Raw genomic sequence first — 24737 nt, forward strand, 5'->3', positions numbered from 1 at the left:
ATCTCCGACGAACTCTGGTTGAACCAGCCTACGTAGAGATCTATAGAAAAACGGGGTTCGAATCAACATAATCGTAGACCATACAAAAACAGGATTCAAATATATTCAGATACCTTACAAAAATGGGTTGGAGTCTATTTCGAAACCTTACAGCATTGACGGAACTCAAATCTATCCCTAGACTTACAGGATTGACGGGGTTCGAATCTCTTTCGAAACCTTAAAGGATTGACGGGTTTGAATCTATCGGTAGACTTACAGGATTAAGAGGGTTCGAATCTCTTTCGAAATCTTACAGAATTGACGGGATTCGATTCTATAGATAGACTTATAGGATTGACGGGGTTCGAAGCAGAGACTTACAGGATTGACGGGGTTCGAATCTCTTTCAAAATTTTAAAATTGACATTGTTAGATTCTATCCATAGATTTAAAGGATTGACGTTGTTCGAATCCATCCACAGACTTACAGGATTGACGGGGTTCGAATCTCTTTCGAAATCTTACAGAATTGACATTGTTCGATTCTATCCATAGATTTACAGGATCGACGGGGTTCGAATCTATCCATAGACTTACAGCTTGACAGGGTTCAAATCTCTTTCGAAATCTTACAGGATTGATGTTGTTCGAATCTGTCCATAGATTTTCAGGGTTGAGAGGGTTTGACTCTATCCATAGACTTACAGGATTGACGGGGTTTGAATCTCTTTCGAAACCTTAAAGGATTGACGGGGTTCGAATCTATCCAGAGACTCACAGGAGGCGGGGTTCGAATCTCTTTGGAAACCTTACAGGATTTACGGTGTTTGAATCTATCCAGAGACTTACAGGATTACTTTTTATTTGAAATTTACTAGCATACAGTACAGATATTTAGTGAAGATCAAACGGGATTGAGAAACAAGCTTGAAAACCTGTGTTAATCCGTCTCCTCACAGGATTGACCTGGTTCGAATCTATCCATAGACAGAGGATTTGAACCTATGGGGAGATCTCTGTGGATGAGATTGGGGATGAAATTAATAAAAGTGCAATATAAGATAATTACTGATGAATAATCCCTTAAGAGTTGTGCAAGACAATCAATATTAATAGCTTTAATGGGTGGGTCCTAAATTTTACAGGTTTAAATACTCTACATCATTATAAAAAAAATATGAACTTTCTATAGATTCCAGGAAAGACTCTTTTCATGCATTGGTACTTTGGAAGAGGGCTGAATATAAGTTCAAATTTCGAATTTTATTATAGGTTAAAATTGCTAATACATTTTTATTTAATTCAGTGTAACATTATGCAATAATTCATAATTTTTAATATTTGGGAATCAATAGAGATGAGAGATGCGCTGGAACCTTGACCATTTCTAATCAATATTTGCGAGTATCATCTTTGGGAAAATGAAACGAAATTCTGAATTTCAAGGTTCCCACACTCCTGGGAAATGAGGGCTGGGCCAAAATTGAAATTTATACTAGTCTTTATAATTTATACTAGTCTTTATAATTTATACTAGTCTTTATAATTTATACTAGTCTTTATAACTTGTCCGTTGTCTGTCGTCGTCCTTGTTGTCGTCGTTGTCGTAAACTTTTCACATTTTCATCTTCTTCTCAAAAACCACTTGGCCAATTTCAACCAAACTTGCCACAAAGTATCCTTGGGTAAAAGGGATTCAGGTTTGTTCAAATGAAGGGCCACGCCTTCTTCCAAGGGGAGATAATTATGATTTTGTAAAAAATTAATAGCATCATTTGAAAATCTTCTCAAGAACCACTGTGCTTGAAAACATGAAACTTATGTGGAATCATTGTGAGGTAGTGTAAATTCAAATTTGTTCAAATCATGGGTAGGGTGGGGCCACAAGGGGGGATCAAAGTTTTACATAGGAATACATAAGAAAAATCTTTAATAATCTTCTACTCAAGAAAAGCAGAGAATGATTGGTTATATTTATATGAAAGCATCCTCAAGTAGTGTAGATTCAAATCATTACCCCCGGGGCTAGGGTGGGGCCACAATGGGTGATCAAAGTTTTACATAGGAATACAGAAGAAAAATCTTTAAAATTCTTCACAAGAACAACAAAGCCATAATTGGTCATAATAATATAAATCATCCTCAGGTTATGTAGATTTAAATTTGTTCAAATCATGATATCCCCCCCCCCCCCCCCCGAGAATAGAGGGGCCATAACAGGGGGATCAAAGTTATACAAAGGAATATAAAAGATATATCGATAAAATTTTCATCTTAAGAACAGCAAAGCCATTATGTGTCATATTAATTCAAAAAGCATCCTTAGGAAGTTTAGATCCAAGTGTTTAAATCATAACCCCACCCCCCTCTTTTATTTTTAAACTTTTCAATGCTAAACTGATTTCTGCTTTTTTCCTAGACAAAGCGTTCACGTGAGGGATGTGGCTCCTGGGCCTCTTGTTTACCCTTGGCAGGGGCGCCCCCCTTTTTTCTGAGTATAGTATTTTGCTATAGTAAATTTTTCTTTAGATGCTGGTCCCCCCCCCCCCCCACCCCAACTTTTTGTTGCTGTAATATAAGGTCCAGGACTTGGATATCATATTTATATAGTTTGTTGTTGTTTTTTTATTATTATTATTTTATTTTTATTATTATATTTTTTTCTTCAGATTATTTAAGGGAAGTTGTCTTCCCCCTTTTTGGGCAGGTTAGGTTTATTTGGGGAGGGGTTTTTTCTTGAATTTTTGGGGAAGTTAAACAATACGGAATCTGTTATTCCGCTCATAAATTTATATAGGTTTAAAAATTAGTTGACTTTCAGGTCTTCTTGTTTTGTGTTTCGGTAGTTTCGGTAGAGACAACAAAGTTGACAGTAAGTTGAGTAACACGTGGAACCAAACACATGGATATTACACTAGAGTGACTTTTTTAAATATCATGTGTGGAATTTGTTGTGTTTTACTGCGGGGAGAAAATCATGTAAGGATTTCCATACGTAAGGTTTATAAATTGAGCAGAGAACGACATTTGATGTCGCAGCAATCGCCTGATCGCTACTGATTTTCTGGTTAAAAGTTTTTAGCATGTTTAGCAATCATTTCTCTGTATTGATTCATAGGATTGTACAAGTAGTTGCTTGAGACTTAAGAACAGAGGTCCAGATGCAAGTTCGCAAACTGTGGCTACCATCGATTCGCAGACACGACTAGTCTTTACTGGACACGTTCTGCACATGAGAGGGCCACTTACTCCACAGCCAACAACAGATAAACGAGGAAATTGCCTACTGTGGAATGGAGAGATATTTGGGGGATTACAAGTCAGTATCTACTCTCTTCAGTGTAAAGCATGTAGAAAATTTTTCTTGGTATATGGCGTAATAAAAAAATATGTCTGTTTACGGTTACCCTACCGACCCTATATTTAATCGCCGACCCAGACTTTTTTTCATCATAAAAAACCCAGAAGTCACTCGCCATTCATTTTAACTTTTACATGTATCTTAATCGGTCAAGAGTTTGAAATCGAAATTGAAAGTACTAGAAACAAAAAGCACCACACAATGGTAAAACTGTTTTGTATTTCAACCAATTCATGTGAATTTGTTTATAAAAAAATTAATAAAATAAATAAAAATTCCTACCTACAGACCCTATTTTATTTCAGCATGTAACAGTAAACAAACATATTTTTTTGTTTGGCCTAAGCATTTATTTGACATTGCATAAGAACATATAATAAGTCTCTCTGATTGGCCAATATTTTTTTCTTAAAAGATCACTGAGGAAAAAAATGACACAGCTGTGCTGTTGGAAATATTGTCCGAAAAAACAGATGTTCAGCACATCCTTGGTACATTGTCAAAAATACATGGGCCATGGGCATTTGTTTATTGGCAGGTAAGCTTAATTTACAGATAAATTATATATATATATATTTTATTTGTGAAAGATATATTTTTTGCAATAGACATCTAGAATTGATTATGATTGCATTCACTGCTTACATCAACCTTAACAATGTCAGATTTATGTTATTCTATGATCTAGTCTGTTATTCACATGATATTTTGAGAACTCTATGCACTTTATTTAAGATTGTACATTCATATTTGAGAAAAGTTTTAATTAATAACTACAGGACATTGGTAGTACCCCAATGTATGTCTATATATACGTCTCTCAAATAAATCCACTGCTTTTATTTTGAAAAAAAATTGAAATAAGACAACCTCCTTTGGTAAATAAAAGCAAGAAAATATTTTTTGAATTTTGAACAATTTACCTCCAGGAAGAAAAGAAAAGATTGTGGTTTGGAAGGGACTTCTTTGGAAGACGAAGCTTGTGTTGGCACTTACCCAGAAGAAAGAACGACGCCTTCATTCTATCATCCGTGCGACAAAATACTGAGGTATCCCTCTCTCTCTTTGTCGTAAATCAACAAACACTTGAATAATCATTAGAGGATGCTCTCATATTTATTACTAATTTTGGCATTGCTGTTCTTAAGAAGAATTTAAAAAAAATCTTATACAGTGTAAATTTCTATCTAAAACTTTTAGCCCCTATTGCAGCCTCAGCCTAACTTAGGGCCCATGATTTCAACAAAATTTATCCATCACTTCCTTGTGAAGCTTTCACAGCAGTTTTATCTAACATTTTTCTCAAAAACAATGAGGGCCCAGTGAGTCATATTAATATCCAGACATCCTCATGTAGTGTAGATTCAGATTTGTGTAAATTTGCTATGAACTAGACTGTTCATATTTTCCATTTCCCTTTTATATTTCAGGATTTACAGGAGGTTCCTTCTGTTGGGATTTATTCAGTGGACCTCATGCACACAGAATGGTTAAACATGACACTGTACAGCTGGGCAAGTGCTGTGTGGCCAGGGACCATGGATCCTGTAACGAGTGACAACCTACTGTCAGGATTAGTAGGTGACTCTGACTGTGATTTAAAGATTGACCTACACCCTGACTGCCACCTCACCAAAAATATTCCCCCGTTAAACAAAACTCTACCAGACCTTGACCCCTCCAAGGTTATAATTAAGGATCAGGAATCAGTGATACAAACCTTATTAGGAGAGACTCAGTTTCAGGCCTGTGTGGATAACCTCATTCACCTGCTTTTACACAGTGTAACAGTGCGTGTATTTAACCAGGTCATGTTGTCTCATAGAGAAAATAAACATTGTGTTCATGCAACAGCTTCTAACAACTCCTCAGATTTACAGAATGTTGATGAAAGTTCAAGTCATAAGTTAAAATCTGATTCATTAGAGTGTTTTGTGTCCAATGAATTGAGTAATGTAAGGCTGCATCAAGTAGAGGGAAGGATGAGAATTCCTGCTGAGGGTCTGCATCAAGAAGGGGGAGTCGTGAGAGGTCCTACCGAGGGTCTGCATCAAGAAGGGGGAATCGTGAGAGGTCCTGCAGAGGGTCTGCATCACGAAGGGGGAGTCGTGAGAGGTCCTGCCAAGGTTGCAGTACTGTTTTCTGGAGGAGTGGACTCAGCAGTGATAGCAGCTTTGGTTGACAAGTATGAAGCAATTGGATAATTAAGTACATTATATAACAATGTAATCTTGAATATATTTTGTTCCATTTATCTATGGAATTTTCTTTTTCAATTCTTTAGGTGTCTGCCAGCACATGAGCCTGTGGACCTTATCAATGTCGCATTTGAAAGAATCATTCCACAGAAGCAAAGGTATGATTTATTCTTTGTATGCTTATACTTGTATTAATCCCCCTCCTTCAGTGATGAGTAGACATATTGTTGTTGCCAGGGTTGGCTGTCAGTTTGTCCATCTGTTACAAAATATTGTCTGGATTATATAATTTGGAACCCTTGATTGAAATGGATTCAAACTTGTCCTCGGTTTGTTATTTCCCATAATAAGCTTAACTAGATATCATTGAGATGGTGGCCATCTCAAAGGGCCCCACTTTCAGCAACGAACTTGAAAATGTAAGGTAGCTGAAAAGGGTTTATTTTGAAGAGGAACATTTGTGTACTATTAAGGGATGTGTTGTTTGAGTCTAAAGGGCTTCTATGTCATCCTTGTCATAATAAACTTGTAAGATCTGCAACTTTACATTGGATGTGTTTTTTACTTTGCTTCAAGGCTCTGTCTTAGTAATGGGCTTTGGTATTATTGTAGAAAAGGTATATTCCTTTTTTTTTGGTCAAATCATGCTGGATTTAAATTTTTTAACATAAAGAAAATAAAATTTCAAATTCTTTGTAAGCTTTTCAATTTCTTATTGAAATTCCAGTGAGGACGAGACTTGGAATGTTCCAGATCGACAGACTGGGATGATGGCTCTACAGGAACTTAACCCGCACAGAAAATGGAACTTTATTATGGTATTATGGCAGAATAACTGATAATAACTGATATATGAGTATCATTGTTACTTATCAATGCGTCCACTTGTTGTTGTTCAGGGAAAGTGATAACTCTTCTATACATTGGGTCTTTTTTTTTCATGTTGCCAGGTGAATGTAAGCATTGCGGAATTACAAAAAAAGAGGTAAGGTTTTCCAAACTTAATTCATTATTTGAAATGATCAGTGTTTAATAATCCTCAAAGAGTTTACATGCATATCTACCTCATACTAAATGCTCTGTGTCTCTGAAAACACAAAAAAACCCTAATGACCAGATTTACAGAAACTCTGAATACTTGCTGCAATTTATACAATAGCGTTAAATCAGATTTCATCTACAATGTGCTTGATAAACTTCTGTACATCATTACAGATCAGAACACATACGCCATCTTGTGTATCCATTAGAGACTGTACTTGATGATAGCATTGGATGTGCTGTGTGGTTTGCTGCTAGAGGAGAGGGAATTCTGGGAAATGGAGAGCATGCTGGGATGCCATACAAAAGTAGTGCCAAGGTTAGTGCAGTTTCTATCCACAAAGACATTAATTATCTATCTCTGTAGGTAATATTGTGTAGTATACAAGTTGATTGTCAATACATATACCTGTTTTTGTAGGTAATATTGTGTGGTATGGGAGCTGATGAGCAGTTTGCTGGATATTCCAGACACAGAGGAAAATTTGAGTGAGTCATTGTAAGAAAGAAAACAGTAAATGTTGAGGCATAGAATACTTGCTCAGATTTCTTGAAATTTGAGCCATATTTAGAGTATTTTGGGCTGAAAATATTCTCTTTTTTTTTGTTAACTTTAATACCATCAAAGACACTGGAGTGTTTTGTCAATGTTATGTAAGTTAACCTTTAAAATGGTCAATCCTATAGAACTGTATTGTTTTGTAGAGAGTTGGGATGGCAGGGCCTTACTGAGGAGGTAGAGATGGAAGTTCAGAGAATTTCTGCCAGAAATCTAGGAAGGGATGACAGGTGATCCATTTAACAAGTAAACAGGAAAATGATCATTATTTGGACATTTCTAGGATGTCCCATAAATATCCTGATTCCATAAAGTAAATAGACAAACATCCATGAGTAAAGAACAAAATATATTTTGTAATCTTGAACAAGATTTGGATAAGTAATATATTTTCAGAGTTGTGACAGATCATGGAAAGGAAGCCAGATTTCCATTTCTAGATGAGAATGTTGTGTCCTACCTTCAGTCTATTCCTATACAAACCAAGGTCTGTTTGAAAAAATGATTTATCCATTCAAAACATTATATTTTGTTTGCTGTCACCTCCTCCTTTGTGTAAAATTATAAAACCTTAACCATTTTCATAGTAACATATCACTAAATTATATTTCCAAATTCTATGACAGGCTGATCTACGTTACCCCCGGGGTCTTGGGGAGAAGATCCTCCTCAGGGCCTGTGCAGGGAAGCTTGGACTGATCAAGTCAGCTCTGTTTCCTAAGAGAGCTATCCAGTTCGGCTCACGCATAGCTAAAACTGAGAACAATAAAGAGAAAGCTTCACAGAAATGTCCACGACTGGCTGATCCCACATGTAAGTCAACAACTGAGAAGTCAACAGAGGAAACCCAACATGGTTAACAGTATAATCCCAAAAGTGGTCCAGGATGGGAGAAGTCAACAGAGAAAACCCAGCATGGTTAACAGTAGAATCCCAATAGTGGTCCAGGATGGGAGAAGTCAACAGAGGAAACCCAGCATGGTTAACAGTAGAATCCCAAAAGTGGTCCAGGATGGGAGAAGTCAATATAGGAAACCCAGCATTGTTAACAGTATAATCCCAGAAGTGGTCCAGGATGGGAGAAGTCAACAGAGGAAACCCAACATGGTCAAAAGTATAATCCCAAAAGTGGTCCAGGATGGGACAAGGTTCAATTCCAAAAACTGAAAATATCTGTGGTAGTACAGACCTTGTCATTTGCTGTGATTCTCCAGTTACATTTTATTCTCCCACTTCTTGACATCATAGTTTATACATCATTATACATGTGCTACAATGTCTGCCTATCTACTTGACATCAAAGTTTACAAAGAGTTACCAGGGTATACTGTGAATATTGCGTTGTGTCCTCTAGCTTAATCTAGTATTTACACAGGTTTCTTTTCTAATGAAATTCGGAGTCCAAGAGATGTTTCACTTTGTTCTTCACCCGATAATAAAGTGCACTGCCATGGCGCAAGATCATTTTTCAAATATTGTTTATTCAACATAAACAGGACAAATCATGTCAACTTTAGTACAAAGATTTCAATGATTTCTCTACTCTTAATGTTTGATGTGCATCTCGGCTGTAGCAATTTTTTTGTTGGGATATAAAAATATTATTATACAATATTAATTTAATTTTGATAACTTTCCACCAAATTAACTAACCATCAAGAACGTTTTTAATTTGATGGATCGGCTCTTATCAAAATGCCCTTTTTATCCAACCAAACTCAGACCTTGTAACTTAACAGCTTATATCATTATTCCCACTGGACAAACGAATTACATACACTCTGTTGTGTGATGTACTCTTAAGTCCTTGCATTTTTGTAGTACATTATTATTGCGTATTTATATCATAATTCTTTGAAACAAAAAAAAAACATTTAATTTGTTATATAGCATATCATGAAAAATTGTATATTTATTGAGAAAACATTTTTGGAATAAAGTTACTGCAATACGCTTGCATTTGCAGGGATTATCTCCCTTAAATATATGCAATGTAATTATTTTCTAAATATCACCTTAATTATAGGTCACAGTGACCTAATGTAGGGTGACTCTAGGCCAGATGGTGTTTTGCCATTCAATCTTAATTAAAGGTCACAATGACCTACTTTTAACATGCAACACACCTTCTAAGCTGATTGTTTGATGTTTCAAGGCCTCATAGTTTTCGTTTATCTAAGCTGAAAGCTAAAGTGAACTTTTCCGATCACCCATTGACCAGCATCAGTCTGTAAACTTTTCACATTTTCAACTTCTTCTCAAGAACACTGGGTCAATTTTAATCAAAGTTGGTAAAAAGCATCCCTGGGTAAAGGGGATTCTTAATTGTGAAATGAAAGGACAAGCCCCGGTCCCAGGGTCAGGGGATCTAGTGTTTCTTGGGGAAAGGGGTGTCTATTGAAAATGTGTTAATTCTTTGAAAATCTTCAGCTAAGTGCATAGTTATGATGATGAGGGTACCTCTTTCAGATTTGTGAATTTCATGACCCTGGGTCATGGGTTCTTGTGTTAGGCTAGGGCTTCGTTGAATCTGTAGTGAAAGTGCATTATTTCTTTGAAAATCTTCTCTGCATGGGGAGATAATCTAGAAAAGGCAAATATTGGGTGGGGTCATTAAAAAAAATCTCAAGAACCACTATAGCAGAAAAGCTGAAACTGATATGAAAGCTTCCCGAGGTAGTATCGATTTTAAATTGTTCAAACCATGGATCCCTGGGGTAGGGTGGGACCACAATAGAGATTCTCAGTTTTACATTGAAATATAGATGAAAAATCTCAGGAACCACTGGGCCAGCAAAGTTGAAACTTATGTGGAAGCTTTCCAAGGTAGTGTAGATTCTAAATTGTTCAAGTCATGGCCCCCAGGGGAAGGGTAGGGCCATAATAGGGATTCAAAGTTTTACATTGAATTATACAGGAAAAATCTTCCAAGAACCACTATACCAAAAAACTGATGTAAAAGCTTCCTGAGGTAATGTAGATTGTAAATTGTTCAGATCATGGTCCCTGGGGATAGGGTGGGGCCACAATAGGGATTATATGGAAATATCTTAATTAAAAACTCAAAAACAGCAAAGCCATGATGAATCATATAATTTATTCATATTTATTTGGAAGCACCCTCTGGTAGTGTAGATTCATCATGGCTGTGTTTAGGGTGGGGCCACAAAAGGCAATCAAGCTTTTATGAATATGTTTATAGGAATGAAATCTGATGCAGAATAACAGAGCCAAAGTGACTCAGTTGAATGTTGTGGCCTATGGGTCTCTTGTTAAGTTATGAGCTGAACACAATAAAGCTAACTGGCAGACAGATGGACAGGCAGACAGAAGGACCACATACCACAATAGTCCTATCTTATACAGGTGTATACAAATCCTGGAAAAATAACAAACACTAATATCTTTTTTATATACAAGTGATTTCATTGAGGCTTTTTGACATGACATCAATGGAATGGATATACAAACTTAACTACCATAATAAAAACAAATCACAGTTAGCTCTGTTATGTACAATCTAGTCTGCACCAAACAGAATACACTGGTCCTCGGCCTGTGGAGGTTATATTGAGACTAATGTTAAAGCTGATCCCCGCCCACACAAAATATCCCCCTACCCCTAAGTGCCCCATCCCCTGATTACAGGTACCCCTCGCATTATAGTTGTGTACATTATAACTTGATAATTGTTACGATGGACGACAGGAACTGAGCAGTCCACCCTTTGACTTCCTCTTCTTTTTCTTCTCTGTATTGTTTGGTTCACAATTGTTAGAGTCTATAAAGAGAGAGACACGGATGGTTTCAATTTAGGTCAAAGAAACAACTTTCTATTTATTCAAATACAGTGGTTAATGCACAAGTAAGAGTCATGGGTAAATAGAAATAATAAAGGAAATTTTATTATCTCTCAATAAAAACCTGCCATTAATATGAGATTACACATTTGTACAAGTGTCTTTATTTATATTTGTCTGTAATATCAGTATAACAACATACCGTATATACTCGCCTATAAGTCGGTCCGCCTATAAGTCGGTTGTATTTTTTAAGCTTAACTTAGAGAAACCGAACCGCTAAAATACCAGTCTTTTTATAACTCGCGTATAAGTCGGATAAAGAGTTTTGGACCAAAGTTTAACTCCCCAAAAACCGACTTATAGGCCAGTATATACGGTACCTCAAGTGAATCAACTGCCAGACCTACTTATAGTACAGTATAGTATTACATGTATCAATGGAAAAATTAAACATCAACTTATATTAGGGATGGCAATCGATTACAACATTGCCAATCGGTTAACTGCAAGACGTTCCCACCTATTAATCCGTTAATCGTATAAAAAATTCTCGACATATTTCGTCATTGTAATTAATTATTAGCTCTACTAAAATAAACAAGACAATATAAAGAAGTTACATATAGTAATATTATGTTTTTATTTATCAGAAAACTACAGGGTTAGAAACTCCCTAAAATTACAACTCGCAAATAATTGCGAGTACCAAGAAAGTGAACTCGCAAATTTATAAGACTACTCGCAATTTTCATATAAAGTTAAATTTATATAAATTAAATACATGTAACTTAGGAAAAAGTAACTACTGAACAATACACAAAATACAACCACAGTGTGACTTTTATTTAAATTACTGATTTAAATCAAAAGCATTGTGTTCTGTCATATTGTATAATTTTGCTACAGTTTCAATGCAAAAAAAAATCAACTCGCAAGTTTTTGAGAGTTACCTAATTTTTAACTCACAATTTGGGAATTCTAACTCGCGTTTTGCGAGTTGTATATAGTGAATTTTGAACCCTGAACTATATATATTTTATTTCAATTTTAATAGGAAAAAATATGATTAAGAAACATATACCTGAAGAATCAGAATGATACATTTTAAAAAATCAGGAGATATCACACAAGTTCTTTCTTCATGGTAAACCATAATCAAAACTAAGTCTAAACTTAATTCACAACATTTGTTTAATAATATAATTTGATGTAACTGCAAAGGATAGAAGAGGTAAGGCTCTCATTATTATCAGTATTCAACGATTATTTGATTAAATTCATAAAATAAAGACACACAGGAGTTGCTGGGTAATGACATGTTGTTTTAAAACAGCAATTAACATCTAGAAAACTGACCAATTACCCCCACGATGTCAATATTGAGAGCTTTAAATCTCCGTATTAGATAAAAATTATAGGTGATAGTGCTTACATTTCTATTTTTATTTGATATTTTTTTATTGAATTCTTAGGAAATTATGTTCAAATTTATGCATATATTAATTTTTTCCGACTAATCGATTACATATTTTCTAACCGATAACCATTGTTCTGACAGAGTAACCGGTTAACCGATTATAAATTGCCATCCCTACCATATATAGACATGCATGTATGGAGATTAAGTGATTGACAGGCGAGTGTTATAAAAATGTATGTATGGAGATTGACAGGCAAGTGTTATAAAGAGGTATGTATGGAGATTAAGTGAGAGATGAGTGTTACATAGAGGTGTGTGAGGAGATTGATTGACAGGTGAGTTTTATATGGAGAGTGATTGACAGACGAGTATTATATAAACATGTACGTATGGAGATTAAGTGATTGACAGGTGTTATATAGACATGTATGTATGGAGATTAAGTGATTGACAGTGTTATATAGACATGTATGTATGGAGATTAAGTGATTGACAGGTGTTATATAGACATGTATGTATGGAGATTAAGTGATTGACAGGTGTCATATAGACATGTATGTATGGAGATTAAGTGATTGACAGGTGTGTGTTATATAGACATGTATGTACTGAAATGTGAGTGTTGTCATGCTACTCACTTTGAGCACCAGCTGAGTTGGGCTCCACTTGAGGATGTGAATCAATTGTGTTTGAGTAATAATGGTCCTCATGTTCCTCCTCCTCCTCCTCACTGTTGTGGAAATGGAGGTCCTCTAAATAAGGTATCACTGTGAAACCCCGGAGCATGTCATCATGTCCCTGTATAGGCTTAAATGCCACAAATCCAGGGGTCACTGGGTGCTTTCTCCTCACCCAACTGAAAAAAAACTAGCCTGGTAATCATAAAGGCAAAAATTCATACCTCTCTTAGGGTAATCATACAAAAAGGGTTACCTTTTTACAAAATTTCACTCACTGGGTATAAGCATAATACAGAATTGAAAGTTGTATTAAAGCACTATTTATAGGTTGTAATTCACTTACTCGTGTCTCTTAATCTGTTGCAAAGTTACTCGGTTTGCTGCCTCATACTGTAACATCCCTGTTCAGGAAGAATGAAAGAAAAAGTGAGCAAGCTCACATGCCCCACGCTCCCCCAAAACTCAACAATGCAACACGTAATGAATGGCACAGTGCATTTTAAATACACAGTATAATAATTCAAAAAGGGGCATTACTTGCAAAATATCATCACATCAAAACTTCTTGCATATAAGGACATTCAAATCTTTGTATGTTACAAATTTAATTCGGCTGAAGTTTCTAGATAAATAATGGAATCAAAATTTCTTGGTAATATACAAATCTATACATTATGTCTGAAATACCTAAAGTTTCAGGAAATTCAGTGCAGGAGTTATGCTGACAAACTGTTATTTAAATTCCTCAGTGATTTCGATTTGTTAATGAGTGTAAGTCCATGTCCAACACATGATAATTTACAAATTTTAAATATTTGATGGAAACAAAATTATGATGTAGTCATATGAATTTGTTTATATACTGTACTTAAGAAATTATTTAAGCCAAAGCACCAATTTGGGGGGGGGGGGGGGGGGGGTTGAGAACTATCCAAGATTTTGTGTGTGTGTTAAATCATTAACATTTTGATCTCAAAATCAATAGGGTTCTTTTAAGGTCATAAAACATTTCACATAAAATTTCATTACAAAAGCTGATTCCAGTGGATTTCCTTATTACCTAGCTGGAAAGTTTCTTCAATAACAGGCAAAACTCTTAAGGCAAAAATAATGGAATCAGAATTTCCTGGTAATTTGCACATCTACGTACTAAATATCTGCAAAGTTTTACCAAATTCTGTACAGCAGTTTAAGAGGAGTTGCAATAACAAACTGTTCATCTCTATATTCAAGATATGGCCAAAAATCTAAGTTGAAAAGTGCCAAAATTCCCAGAAAAATAAAGGAATCGGAATTCCCTGGTAATATGCACATCTACACACTGTGTACTAAATATCTGCAAAGTTTGGTGAAATTCTGTGCAGCGGTTTAAGAGGAGTTGTGATGACAAACTGTTCATCTCTATATTCAAGATATGGCCAAAAATCTAAGTTGAAAAGTGCCGAAATTCCCAGAAAAAATAAAGAAATTGGAATTTCCTGGTAATATGCACATCTACACATTGTGTCCTAAATATCTGCAAAGTTTGACTAAATTCTGTGCAACGGTTTATGAGGAGTTGCGCTGACAAACTGTTCATCTCTATATTCAAGATATGGCCAAAAAACTAAGTTGAAGAGTGCCGAAATTCCGAGAAAAATAAAGGAATTGGAATTTCCTGGTAATAGGCACATCTACACATTGTGTCCTAAATATCTGCAAAGTTTGACTAAATTCTGTGCAACGGTTTATGAGGAGTTGCGCTGACAAACTGTTCATCTCTATATTCAAGATATGGCCAAAAATCTAAGATGAAAAGTGCCGAAATTCCCAGAAAAAATAAAGGAATCGGAATTTCCTGGTAATATGCACATCTACACATTGTGTCCTAAATATCTGCAAAGTTTGATGAAATTCTGTGCAATGGTTTTTGAGGAGTTGCGCTGACAAACTGTTCATCTCTATATTCAAGATATGGCCAAAAATCTAAGTTGAAAAGTGCCGAAATTCCCAGAAAAAATAAAGGAATCGGAATTTCCTGGTAATATGCACATCTACACATTGTGTCCTAAATATCTGCAAAGTTTGATGAAATTCTGTGCAGCGGTTTATGAGGAGTTGCGCTGACAAAAAAAACAGGACTGACGGACTGACTGACTGACTGACACACTGACTGACTGACTGACGGACGGGTCAAAAACATTATTCCCCCCGCAACTTGTTGCGTGGGGTATAATAACAATGTTATACAACAATCAAAGTGAGGACAAATCATACTTCAATGTTATACAACAATCAAAGTGAGGACAAATCATACTTCAATGCTGCATCTGAGTTAAAACCTTGTACAAAAGGCTTCTACAACAGTACAGAAGTGGCTAGTTAGGAAAGATAATCTCCCTTTCATTTACATTTTCATGCATTGCACTGAAAATCCAGTGTTAGATATTTACAAAGAAGATTGATAATCTACAAGATAGTAAGCACTTAATGTACCCCTATCTGATGACCTATACAAATAAGCTATAACTGTGGTGATCATCAGGATAAACCAGTCAACAGAAAACCACAAAACAAATATGATTTCCAAGATAAGCTTCATGTAATGTGTAATCCCTGGCATGTATGAGAAAATTCAACATAGTTATGGTAACCTAATGTTTGTGGAATTGAGGTGATGAGACTTTTGAGGTGATTAGACTGACCTGTGAGTAGATCTCTCAGATTGTCCTCCACCCCTTCAGGGATTTTGTACTGACCCTTGCCAATGTTTTCAAATAATTTAAATATATTGTCTCCTTCAAATGGGTATTCACCTGTAGTCATATTGTACCTGTCAATAAAATGGAACAATGCAAATCAGAATGTTCACTTTGTTACTGAAAAAATTCTTTTTGTGAACATGAATTCCTTACAGTGTGACGCCACTGGACCAGATGTCCACTTTGAATCCTGAGAAGGATTCCAAGCCATTGGCGATCTCTGGAGGCTGGAATGCTGGGGTTCCCTGACTAGTGTGACAAGTGTCATCTACAGCAAAAGTATCAATGGCCTGAAAATGTCACACAGCAAGAGGTTAAGACACATAAGACTGGTATCTGTTCAGTTCTGACAGAGTTCTTCAGATAAAAAAAACTTCTGCGATCTTGCAAGCACATTTGTACTGTAAACAATATTTACCTCTGCAACACCTAGGTCAGTTATTTTTAGAATTTCCTCTGTTGACAGTAGTAAGTTGCCAGGCTTGATATCTTTATGAACAATTCCTTGTCCATGGAGATATTCCAATCCTTCAACCAACTGACGGAAGTACCTGTTAAAGGAGACAAGTACACAGACATGCAGATACTGATAACCTGCAGGTAACATTAAAGTTCTCAGAACTTGACGAGGCATATTGTGGAAGATATGATGACTTTAATGACACATCATAAAATATTGCTGTAAGCTTCAAGTACAGGTTGACCCTTTTTGTACAGAGTCCTGTATCCTTTCAATTGGAAATTTTAAGAAAAGGGGAAATTTGCAATAATTGATGTCTTATAATGTTATATTTTTTTTGTTAAACTGTAAATTAAAAATTTAAGATTGTAGGCATAGTCCCTATTTACATCTTTTTGAATCAATATAATCCCAAAATTCAAATTTTTCTTAACATAAGCACTGAAAAATTCCATCTGCTTGTCATTTAGGAATTTTTACCCAAGTTTTGGGGAAAAGAAGAGCTAATTTTCAATTAGAACAGGGTCCTTTTTCCAGACCTGGATGCAATGGATATTAAACCCTGATGTATATGAAACTACTGCACATATCAATATTACAATCAGTGTTTTTTCCCCCCATTTCCTAAAAGATCAGAAACTGGAGTTTGGGATTTTAAAGATTGAGCTTACCTGTGTGCCTGAAAGACAGGGAATTTTTTATCTGGTGCGGCTTCTAACAATTCTTGTAGTTCTCCTACACAGAACTCCATGACCATATACCTGAATCCATTGTTAAGGATGAGGGACTACATGTGTATATATAAAATTATATACGTGTATGCAGACATTCACAAGAGTCCCAGGATCTATACTATAGAGTGAATATCTTCCATTGGGCACATACAATGAACTTTCAAATCGATTTCTTAATTTTGTATCATTCTAAATTTGGAATTATATATCCATTCATTACATGCATGTTTTTTTTTTTTTTTTTTTTTTTGCAATACATTATCAAAGATATACATTTACAAGACTTGATCATATCAAATAAAGCTGGCAAATAGAAGAGCTGGGTAAAGCCAGATAAATAGCTACTTATTAGATTTGGTTTGCATACCAAGCATTACAATCATTTAAAGACTTATATCTGGGCAGATGCAAATTTAGAAAGTCCATTAACTTTTCATATTAGCTAGCATAATTCATACATCTTTGTCAGTGTTTGTAAATTGAGTATCAAAAGGTTTTGTCCTAGTCTTCTTTTGAAATCTATAGCATAAAATTATATTTCTATCTTCATTTACAGATAATTACGATCTTGTCACATAAAAAATAAATTAAGGATACATTTTCTGTTTCTCTTCATTTTCGATCAAATCTGATAAATCAATTATGTGCCTATGTTTTAGTCTCTTTAAGAGTTGAATTTCCCTGAAAATGGAAAACAATAACATTATTTACTCACACACAAACATGAATACTTGCAGTACACTGTGCACTTTAAGGGAACCTTTTGCAGTCTTGTTGAAGTTGAAGCTATGGTTGATGTCTTTATAATAAAGCAAAACATGCTTATAGTGAACACACTTATAACAAATTGACGCTTACAGTGAAGTAGTTTCCATTCCCCGTGACTTTGAAACATATTGTAAACCTTATGGATATAACGAATTATGCTTATAATGAGGCAAAATCTCCTCCCTGGCACTTTAATTTTTGTAATGAAAAGCTTGTGCTTAGAAAAATTTCAAATCATCCTCAACAACTGTTCATATTTACAAGGCACAAATCATACATTAATTGGTACATGTAAATACCTAAATAGAACTCTGAAACCCCAACCATCAGTCAAAAGTATACCTACGGATTGAGCATGTCTTCATTGTTGATTTATACTGGGGACCTAATCTTATCTGTAACATTAATGTAACAGGAAGAAAATCTGACAGACCAGACCATGACTGGAACCTGGGCCCCTGAATCCGATGCTCTACCAGTGGAGCTATCTGACCAACCAGAGAACAAACCTGTCTGACTGCCACAATGTATAGGTCCCCGATTTATAATGAACAGAATTCTACATCAATAAATTGATACACGTCCTTTTAACTCTGAGGACAACATCCAAGAGACCCATTATCTTCAATATTTTATTCATATGCTTTTCTGCAACAGCAGCTTTGTGTCATTTTCAGAGGATGTAACATTACCTTTTCACATTTTGCTCGCCATTGTTTATCTTTCTTAATTTCCTCCTTTTTATGATCTTTATTGCACGCCTTTGTAAAGTGTCTGTATCTAAAGCCTCTTTAACTTTTCCATATGAACCCTCCCCCAAAATGTCTCCCATCAAATATCTGCCCACTAATTTAGCTCTCCTATGAGCTCGGTATACAACCTCTGCAGAATCAATTCGAGTTATTCGTGGTAAAATGTCATCGTCCCCGTTTAGAAAACTGATTTGATCTAACATAGGTGAAATCCCTGCATTATAATCGGTCGGTGCTGTATAGACGGCATTTTGCACCAGTTCATGTTCTGCCATAGTTCTTTAATCAAGAAATCAGCGTGTTTTTGCGCCATGAAAACCATTACAAGTTGCATTGCTATTTCCAGCAGACATTCGCCGACTCCATAACACTGTATTGATTCTCAAACCGAGACTCACTTCCGCATACAGTTAACTAATTACCCTAAAAGCCCCTTAAACACCAATCGCTACAGATAATGCAGTGAAAATAAACAAAATAGAAATATAGATAATGTATATGTATGAAATGAACTATAAAAGGAAATTATATCCGAAATTTAAAAAAAAGTATATGAGTCATAAACTTATCGCAAGACTTGACACATGAATGAATACTAAAAATGCAACTGTTCATTGAAAATCTCTGATTTTCAAATCTGATTAGCGTATCAAGACAGATGATTTTAATCAGATTGCTGTGAATAACATCATTCAATTACAACGTAAGGAAAATGAATTTCATAACAACGATTTTGATTTTTATCTTCATTTTTTTTTCAAGACCGTTGTTCGGAAGGCTTACTGCACGCAGAATGTGGCGGGATCGACAGTACAGGAGTTGGAGGGAGGGGGGGGGGGAGGGGGCACAGCCATACATTTTTAAGTTGGGGGCACTATCAACTACCAAAAATTCCTTGACATGCAAAAAGAAAAAAAAGGTCATCAGACATTATTATTGAGGGGGCACACGCATATAGTAGGTATGTTTCATATACTATTCTATATACTGACAAAATTATTGAAGGGGGCACCCCCCCCCCCCCGGTTCCTACGGTCATGCAGTATACGACAAACAACAATGAATATTCAAGATAGTATCCTGTGATTATTTTAATGCGTCTTTAATTCTCAACTTAGTAGCCTAAAAGTCAAGATATTCTTTTAAATTCTTATAAATTACTTTCTTGAATTTTCAATATGCCGCCCGACCCTATACAATGAAATGTGAGGATACAACTCCAATTAAAACAATACAAATTGTTAGCAGAATGACCTCTTACAATAACAGAGGTGGAATCAAGTGCCATGGAGGAATAAGCATACCCTCAGCTGTCGACCGGTAACATCCGCCGTGTTTTCCTTGTTTTTCCTAACCGGGTAAACGGAGAAATGCGTAGCGGAGAATAATGACCTAACAATTTGTATGAAAGACGTCAGACAACATTTGACCTAAAGACACACTGTATTTGCAAACAAGGTCAGTGTATTTACCATAAAATTTGCGAAATGTTGATTTTAACGAAACTTTGTTGATACCCTTGTATCATCAACTTATTTGTCAATAGCCTGTCTCGTTTTAGTCAGTGAACATTGCGATATAAATAGCAAATTATTGCTTTGATGGCATGTGAATTTATTTATTTATTTTTATTTTATTTTATTTCATTTTTATTTATTTATTTATTTTATTTTTTTTTTTACAAAATTGTGGTTACATTGAGAGCAAATACGTTCATGAAATTATAATGCAACGTGCTTGAAATATATGTTGCCAAGAATCAGCTATTGGAGAATATTATACCCCTCTCTCTTTCAATATTTGTCTCTCTTAATTATTCTGTTTTACATATTAGATAAACATTAACCTTTCTACAATTTTTAAATTCGGAGGTATGAACAAAATATATCACAGTTGTTATGCGAGATAACTCCTACACACTTATAGAGAGATAACTTCGCTAGCCAAGGGCTTGTGATACGCTACTCTCCTCATAAGCCCTTGGCATACGGTGTTAAAAAAAAGTTGGGATTTTTTTCTCAAGTTGTGATTGGAGTTGATCGACATCGTTCGACCAATCAGCAATTGTTTTTTGTAAATGACGATATTTGCGTTCGGGATATATCTTGACTCTTTAATATCGGTAATGTAAAACGCAAGTAAACAATGATCCGTAGGATATCAACCTATTTCTAAAGCAACGTGCAAAATATGTGATTAAGAGTCTATACTGAAGATGTAGATTTGCATTTTTACATTTTTAAATAACAAATTAACATAACTCAATACCTTCTTGTTAATTATTCTTTAAAAAAAATTTTTTTTAAAAACGCTTTTTATTTCTGTCGATGACGCAATCTGTGCGTACCTGGTAAGAATCATGATCACGTGACAAAAACAATCCCGTCTTTTGTCAGCACCGTATGCCAAGAGTTTATGAGGAGAGTAGCGTATCAGAAACCCTTTGCTAGCGAAGATGCCTATCCACAACCTTTCTGTAAATGGCATAGCCAACAGCAAAGAGCGAGTTCGATTTCTTTTTGACGTCGTCGTTTGATAGGTTATAGAATGCATTGTATCAAAACGATGAAGACCGGGTGCGATAGTACGCATTATATTTTATAAAAGAACTGTCGATACAATTTACATTCTCGAGAAGCTATAACATTCTCCTAGCAATAAGTGAATTACATCATATGGAATTCGGTAAGAGCCACTTTATCCATTATATCACACCACTGCACATCGCTACTAGTTCTGAGGCAATTGTTTGCTGACACGATATAGTGCAATAATCGACGATGATGCGATGACGCAATCTAATGCGATGACGATAGAGTCATAGAGCGATAGCGACCATCGCTTTATCGTCATCGTACCATCGGCATCACTATCTCGTGTCGTCGCACTATCCTTCTTTGAAAATATGTGCTGTTTCTTCGATTTCTTAAAAAAAAAGGTTAATGTTTTTATTTTCAGTTTTCAATTCAAAGAAAGTCTGTAAAAATTTGTTAACATTCTTCATGGGATCTCTAGAAAGATAGGCTGCCCTAATATATTGTAGATCTAGAGGGCTTGAAGTTTTTTATGAGACGTATTAGGATCCATGTTTAGCTTTATGTCTTGGCTTTGATGGAGGAACGACCTTGACCTTTAACCATGACCCTTAAATATCAAACAACCTTAAGCCAATTTTCAAATTCTAATGGTTTTTTAGATATTTAGTAAGAAATGATTCATATACCAAAATCAATAACATAAAAATTTACGACTTTTCAACTCTGTATACCACCATTCCCCACGGTAAATTAAAGTCCAGGCTTTTTGACATCATTGATAACTGCTTTTTCAATAAAAATGGAACTCGTAAATTTACTTACCTTGTCATTGGTCATTTGCAAAATTATTTTGTTAAAAACATTCTGATTGTACACAAGTACTCTGAAGTTGATATTAAAAGGATGCTTGGGTTTTTGTTTGACAACATCTATGTGGTTTTTGGAGACCAGGTCTTCTAACAATCTGTTGGAATTCCCATGGGTACCAATTGCGTCCCGTTGTTAGCAGACCTATTTTTATATTCATACGAAGCAGAATTTATTCAGAATCTTATACATGAGAAAAAGAAATCTCTTGCTGTGGCCTTCAACCTCGACATCTAGATATATCGACGACATATTATCAATTAACAATAGTTACAATGTATAATTTCCATTCATATTTTCGATACATCCCAGTGAGCTTGAAATAAAAGAAACCACAGAGTCTGACACATCTATTTCATATCTGGATATTTTACTAGAAAAAGACATTAATGGTAATCTTACAACAAAGCTTTATGATAAACATGATGACTTTAACTTTTCAATCGTCAACTTCCTTACTTATGCAGCAATATACCCTTATCACCTGCATACGGGGTGTATATCTCTCAGTGATTCGATACGCAAGAGCTTGCTCTACGAATGAACAATTTCTAAAACGAGGCAAGTTACTGACAAACAATTTGATGAAAAAAGAATATCAACAGTCTCGTTTAAAGTCACCATTTCGTAAGTTTTATGGTCGATACAATAACCTTGTCAGTTTATACAATCTCTCATTATAAGTCAAATGCTGACTGACGTTTTTCATACTAATTGTTAGGCCATTATTTACACACTGAATTGTCGACGGATTTTTCCATTATTTACCGACCATGACAGGGAGCACACGGCGGGTGTGACCGGTCGGCAGGGGATGCTTGCTCCTCCATGGCACCTGATCCCACCTCTGTTTTTGGAGGTCTGTGTTTGCTCTGCTTCCGATTTGTATTGCTTTAATGGACTTTGTATTGCTTTAATGGACTTTGTATTGCTTTAATGGACTTTGTATTGTTTTAATGGACTTTGAGCTTGAATACTGTTCTTCATCCCTATTTCATACGTTTACTTTCAATTCCCACCCCCATCACAACAGCGATGTAGAATATTTCTCTAAATCTCAAATCGGACCTCAGATCGATACAACATTTCTCTAAAACTCAAATCGGACCTCAGATCGATACAACATACATTTCTCTTAACCTCAAATCGGACCTCAGATCGATACAAAATATCTCTAAACATAAAATCGGACCTCAGATCGATACAACATTTCTCTAAACATAAAATCGGACCTCAGATCGATACAACATTTCAAGGTACTCTACTAAAGACCTCACAGAAATTTTGTTTAAAGTTTGGTTGCCATTCCTTGCATGAGGATATAATAAATTTATTGACGGAAACAATTATTTCCGTAGTGGCTAGAATTTCTGTAGAGTTGAAAAGGGAAATAAAATTACCTTTAGTCAGGAAGTACTTTAGATATTCATTAATTAAATTAAGTTCTCTTGTTTCGGTTAATTAGTATATTGCTGCCATGCATTCATTTTTTCTGTTTTGTGTGTAAAATTTATCTTCATTTTATTTTCTTGATATAAATAGCCATTTTCAGTATTCAATAGCATTTTGCGTTTTCGTTTTTCTTCTTGGACTGCATATACGAGATAATTTCATGTTCAGTTCAGAGCCTACCCCCCCCCCCCTTCCCCCCTGCAACACTTCAGAACGCTCAAAATTTCGTGAATCTGCATGGTAAAATAAAAAAAAATTACACAGCCTTTCATCTCATAAAATATACCTTTTGTCTGGTCTTTTGTAGAAATGTTAGAAATTTAAAGGAAACGTACAGGAATAATATTTTGCTTCGGCCAAACGAAATACCGTTACATGACACTTTTGTTTGAAAGATATAATCCAAGGGTCGTGGGTTTGATCCCAGCAAGCGTGAAGGTTTTTTTTAAATACCAATGAACTCTTCTTTCAACTCCAACAGTGCAGATTTGGGATCAGTTCAAGGTGACATGCGTTATAGTTTGCAATAGCTGACTTTCTAATTGACTTTTTGTTACCAGTTGTTTACTATATTATGACCAGAGACAATTTCTGTCAATAACTTGACACAATCTTAATGTTCCTGTGGTATGAAGTAGAAAGTTCTGATTACAATTTCAACAAAAAGCATTTGATTCTGTACATCTAGATATTGAAAACAATAGGAGGTTGAAGTGATAACAGAGGAAACAAAATGGTAATACGATGTATTATTCAATATACGTGTATTTTACCGTACATTTTTCTGAACTACACATCACCATCCCCTTCTTTCCGGATTGTATGCAATTTGTTTTTCTTTTCTGTTCATTTTTATTTAAAGTACATATAAATGAGATGCCAATGCGAGAGAGGACATGTCCTGGATTTTGGATGTCCTGAATCTTTCGAGAGGTCTAAAGTGACACGGCAGCAAACAACATTCTTCCTCAGAGCTTCCTCGGTCGAAATAAGAACACACATCTAAGCCCTAATCGTCTATGACTTTGACGAAAGGCCAATGGGCCAGAACGCTCACCAGTACCAACAACTAAGTATTTACATAATTTAGGAGAATACTGTTTTTTATATTATTCAAAAGAATAGTTTAATGTAAAAATCCCCATGAGAAAAGACAGGTATCCAAACCACAGTATGTTATATCTAAAAATAAACAATGCCTTGCAGTCAGTAGTTTCTTTCTAAAAATTCACAACACTTTGCAGTCAGTAGTTTCTCTCTAAAAATAGACAACACCTTTCAGGCAGAAGTTTCTTTGGGATTTATCTTAAAAAAGATATATTTTGTGATGTACATGTAGTATGTATAAAATCAAATTAGAGTAATGTAATTGTTAAAAGAAA

At 35.3% G+C, this 24737-nt stretch overlaps 2 protein-coding genes across 2 annotated transcripts; one reads left to right on the forward strand and one right to left on the reverse strand.

The window, feature by feature from the left end:
* Positions 1–2854: 2854 nt before the first annotated feature.
* LOC133200923 (asparagine synthetase domain-containing protein 1-like) lies at positions 2855–8546 on the forward strand. The gene is made up of 13 exons (XM_061336737.1): positions 2855–2961; positions 3101–3301; positions 3759–3881; positions 4273–4392; positions 4774–5528; positions 5628–5699; positions 6269–6359; positions 6492–6526; positions 6757–6901; positions 7004–7071; positions 7288–7371; positions 7538–7628; positions 7768–8546. Exons 1-13 carry the CDS (start codon positions 2920–2922, stop codon positions 7999–8001), a joined length of 2061 nt encoding a protein of 686 aa, XP_061192721.1. The 5' UTR covers positions 2855–2919; the 3' UTR covers positions 8002–8546.
* Positions 8547–10544: 1998 nt separating this feature from the next.
* On the reverse strand, positions 10545–18897 carry LOC133200740 (serine/threonine-protein kinase STK11-like). The gene is made up of 9 exons (XM_061336523.1): positions 18440–18897; positions 17577–17660; positions 16917–17006; positions 16204–16336; positions 15939–16075; positions 15729–15856; positions 13388–13445; positions 13003–13220; positions 10545–10922 (listed from the first exon to the last, which is right to left on the reverse strand). Exons 1-9 carry the CDS (start codon positions 18772–18774, stop codon positions 10834–10836), a joined length of 1272 nt encoding a protein of 423 aa, XP_061192507.1. The 5' UTR covers positions 18775–18897; the 3' UTR covers positions 10545–10833.
* Positions 18898–24737: the final 5840 nt, after the last annotated feature.

This window comes from Saccostrea echinata, unplaced genomic scaffold (assembly GCF_033153115.1).
Source record: "Saccostrea echinata isolate AGI-Se365-2 ecotype Australia unplaced genomic scaffold, CSIRO_AGI_Sech_v1 ptg000041l, whole genome shotgun sequence".
In the NCBI taxonomy this organism is placed as follows: domain Eukaryota; kingdom Metazoa; phylum Mollusca; class Bivalvia; order Ostreida; family Ostreidae; genus Saccostrea; species Saccostrea echinata.

Excerpts from the sequence above, each read along its gene's own strand:
- LOC133200740 (XM_061336523.1), bottom strand. The coding sequence starts at position 18,774 with ATGGCAGAACATGAACTGGTGCAAAATGCCGTCTATACAGCACCGACC. Across the intron at positions 17,661-18,439 it reads GGCGAGCAAAATGTGAAAAG|GGAAATTCAACTCTTAAAGA; the intron begins GTAATGTTACAT and ends TTCCATTTTCAG. Across the intron at positions 10,923-13,002 it reads CAACTCAGCTGGTGCTCAAA|ACTCTAACAATTGTGAACCA; the intron begins GTGAGTAGCATG and ends CTCTCTTTATAG.
- LOC133200923 (XM_061336737.1), top strand. The coding sequence starts at position 2,920 with ATGTGTGGAATTTGTTGTGTTTTACTGCGGGGAGAAAATCAT. Across the intron at positions 4,393-4,773 it reads CCGTGCGACAAAATACTGAG|GATTTACAGGAGGTTCCTTC; the intron begins GTATCCCTCTCT and ends TTTATATTTCAG. Across the intron at positions 7,629-7,767 it reads CTATTCCTATACAAACCAAG|GCTGATCTACGTTACCCCCG; the intron begins GTCTGTTTGAAA and ends ATTCTATGACAG.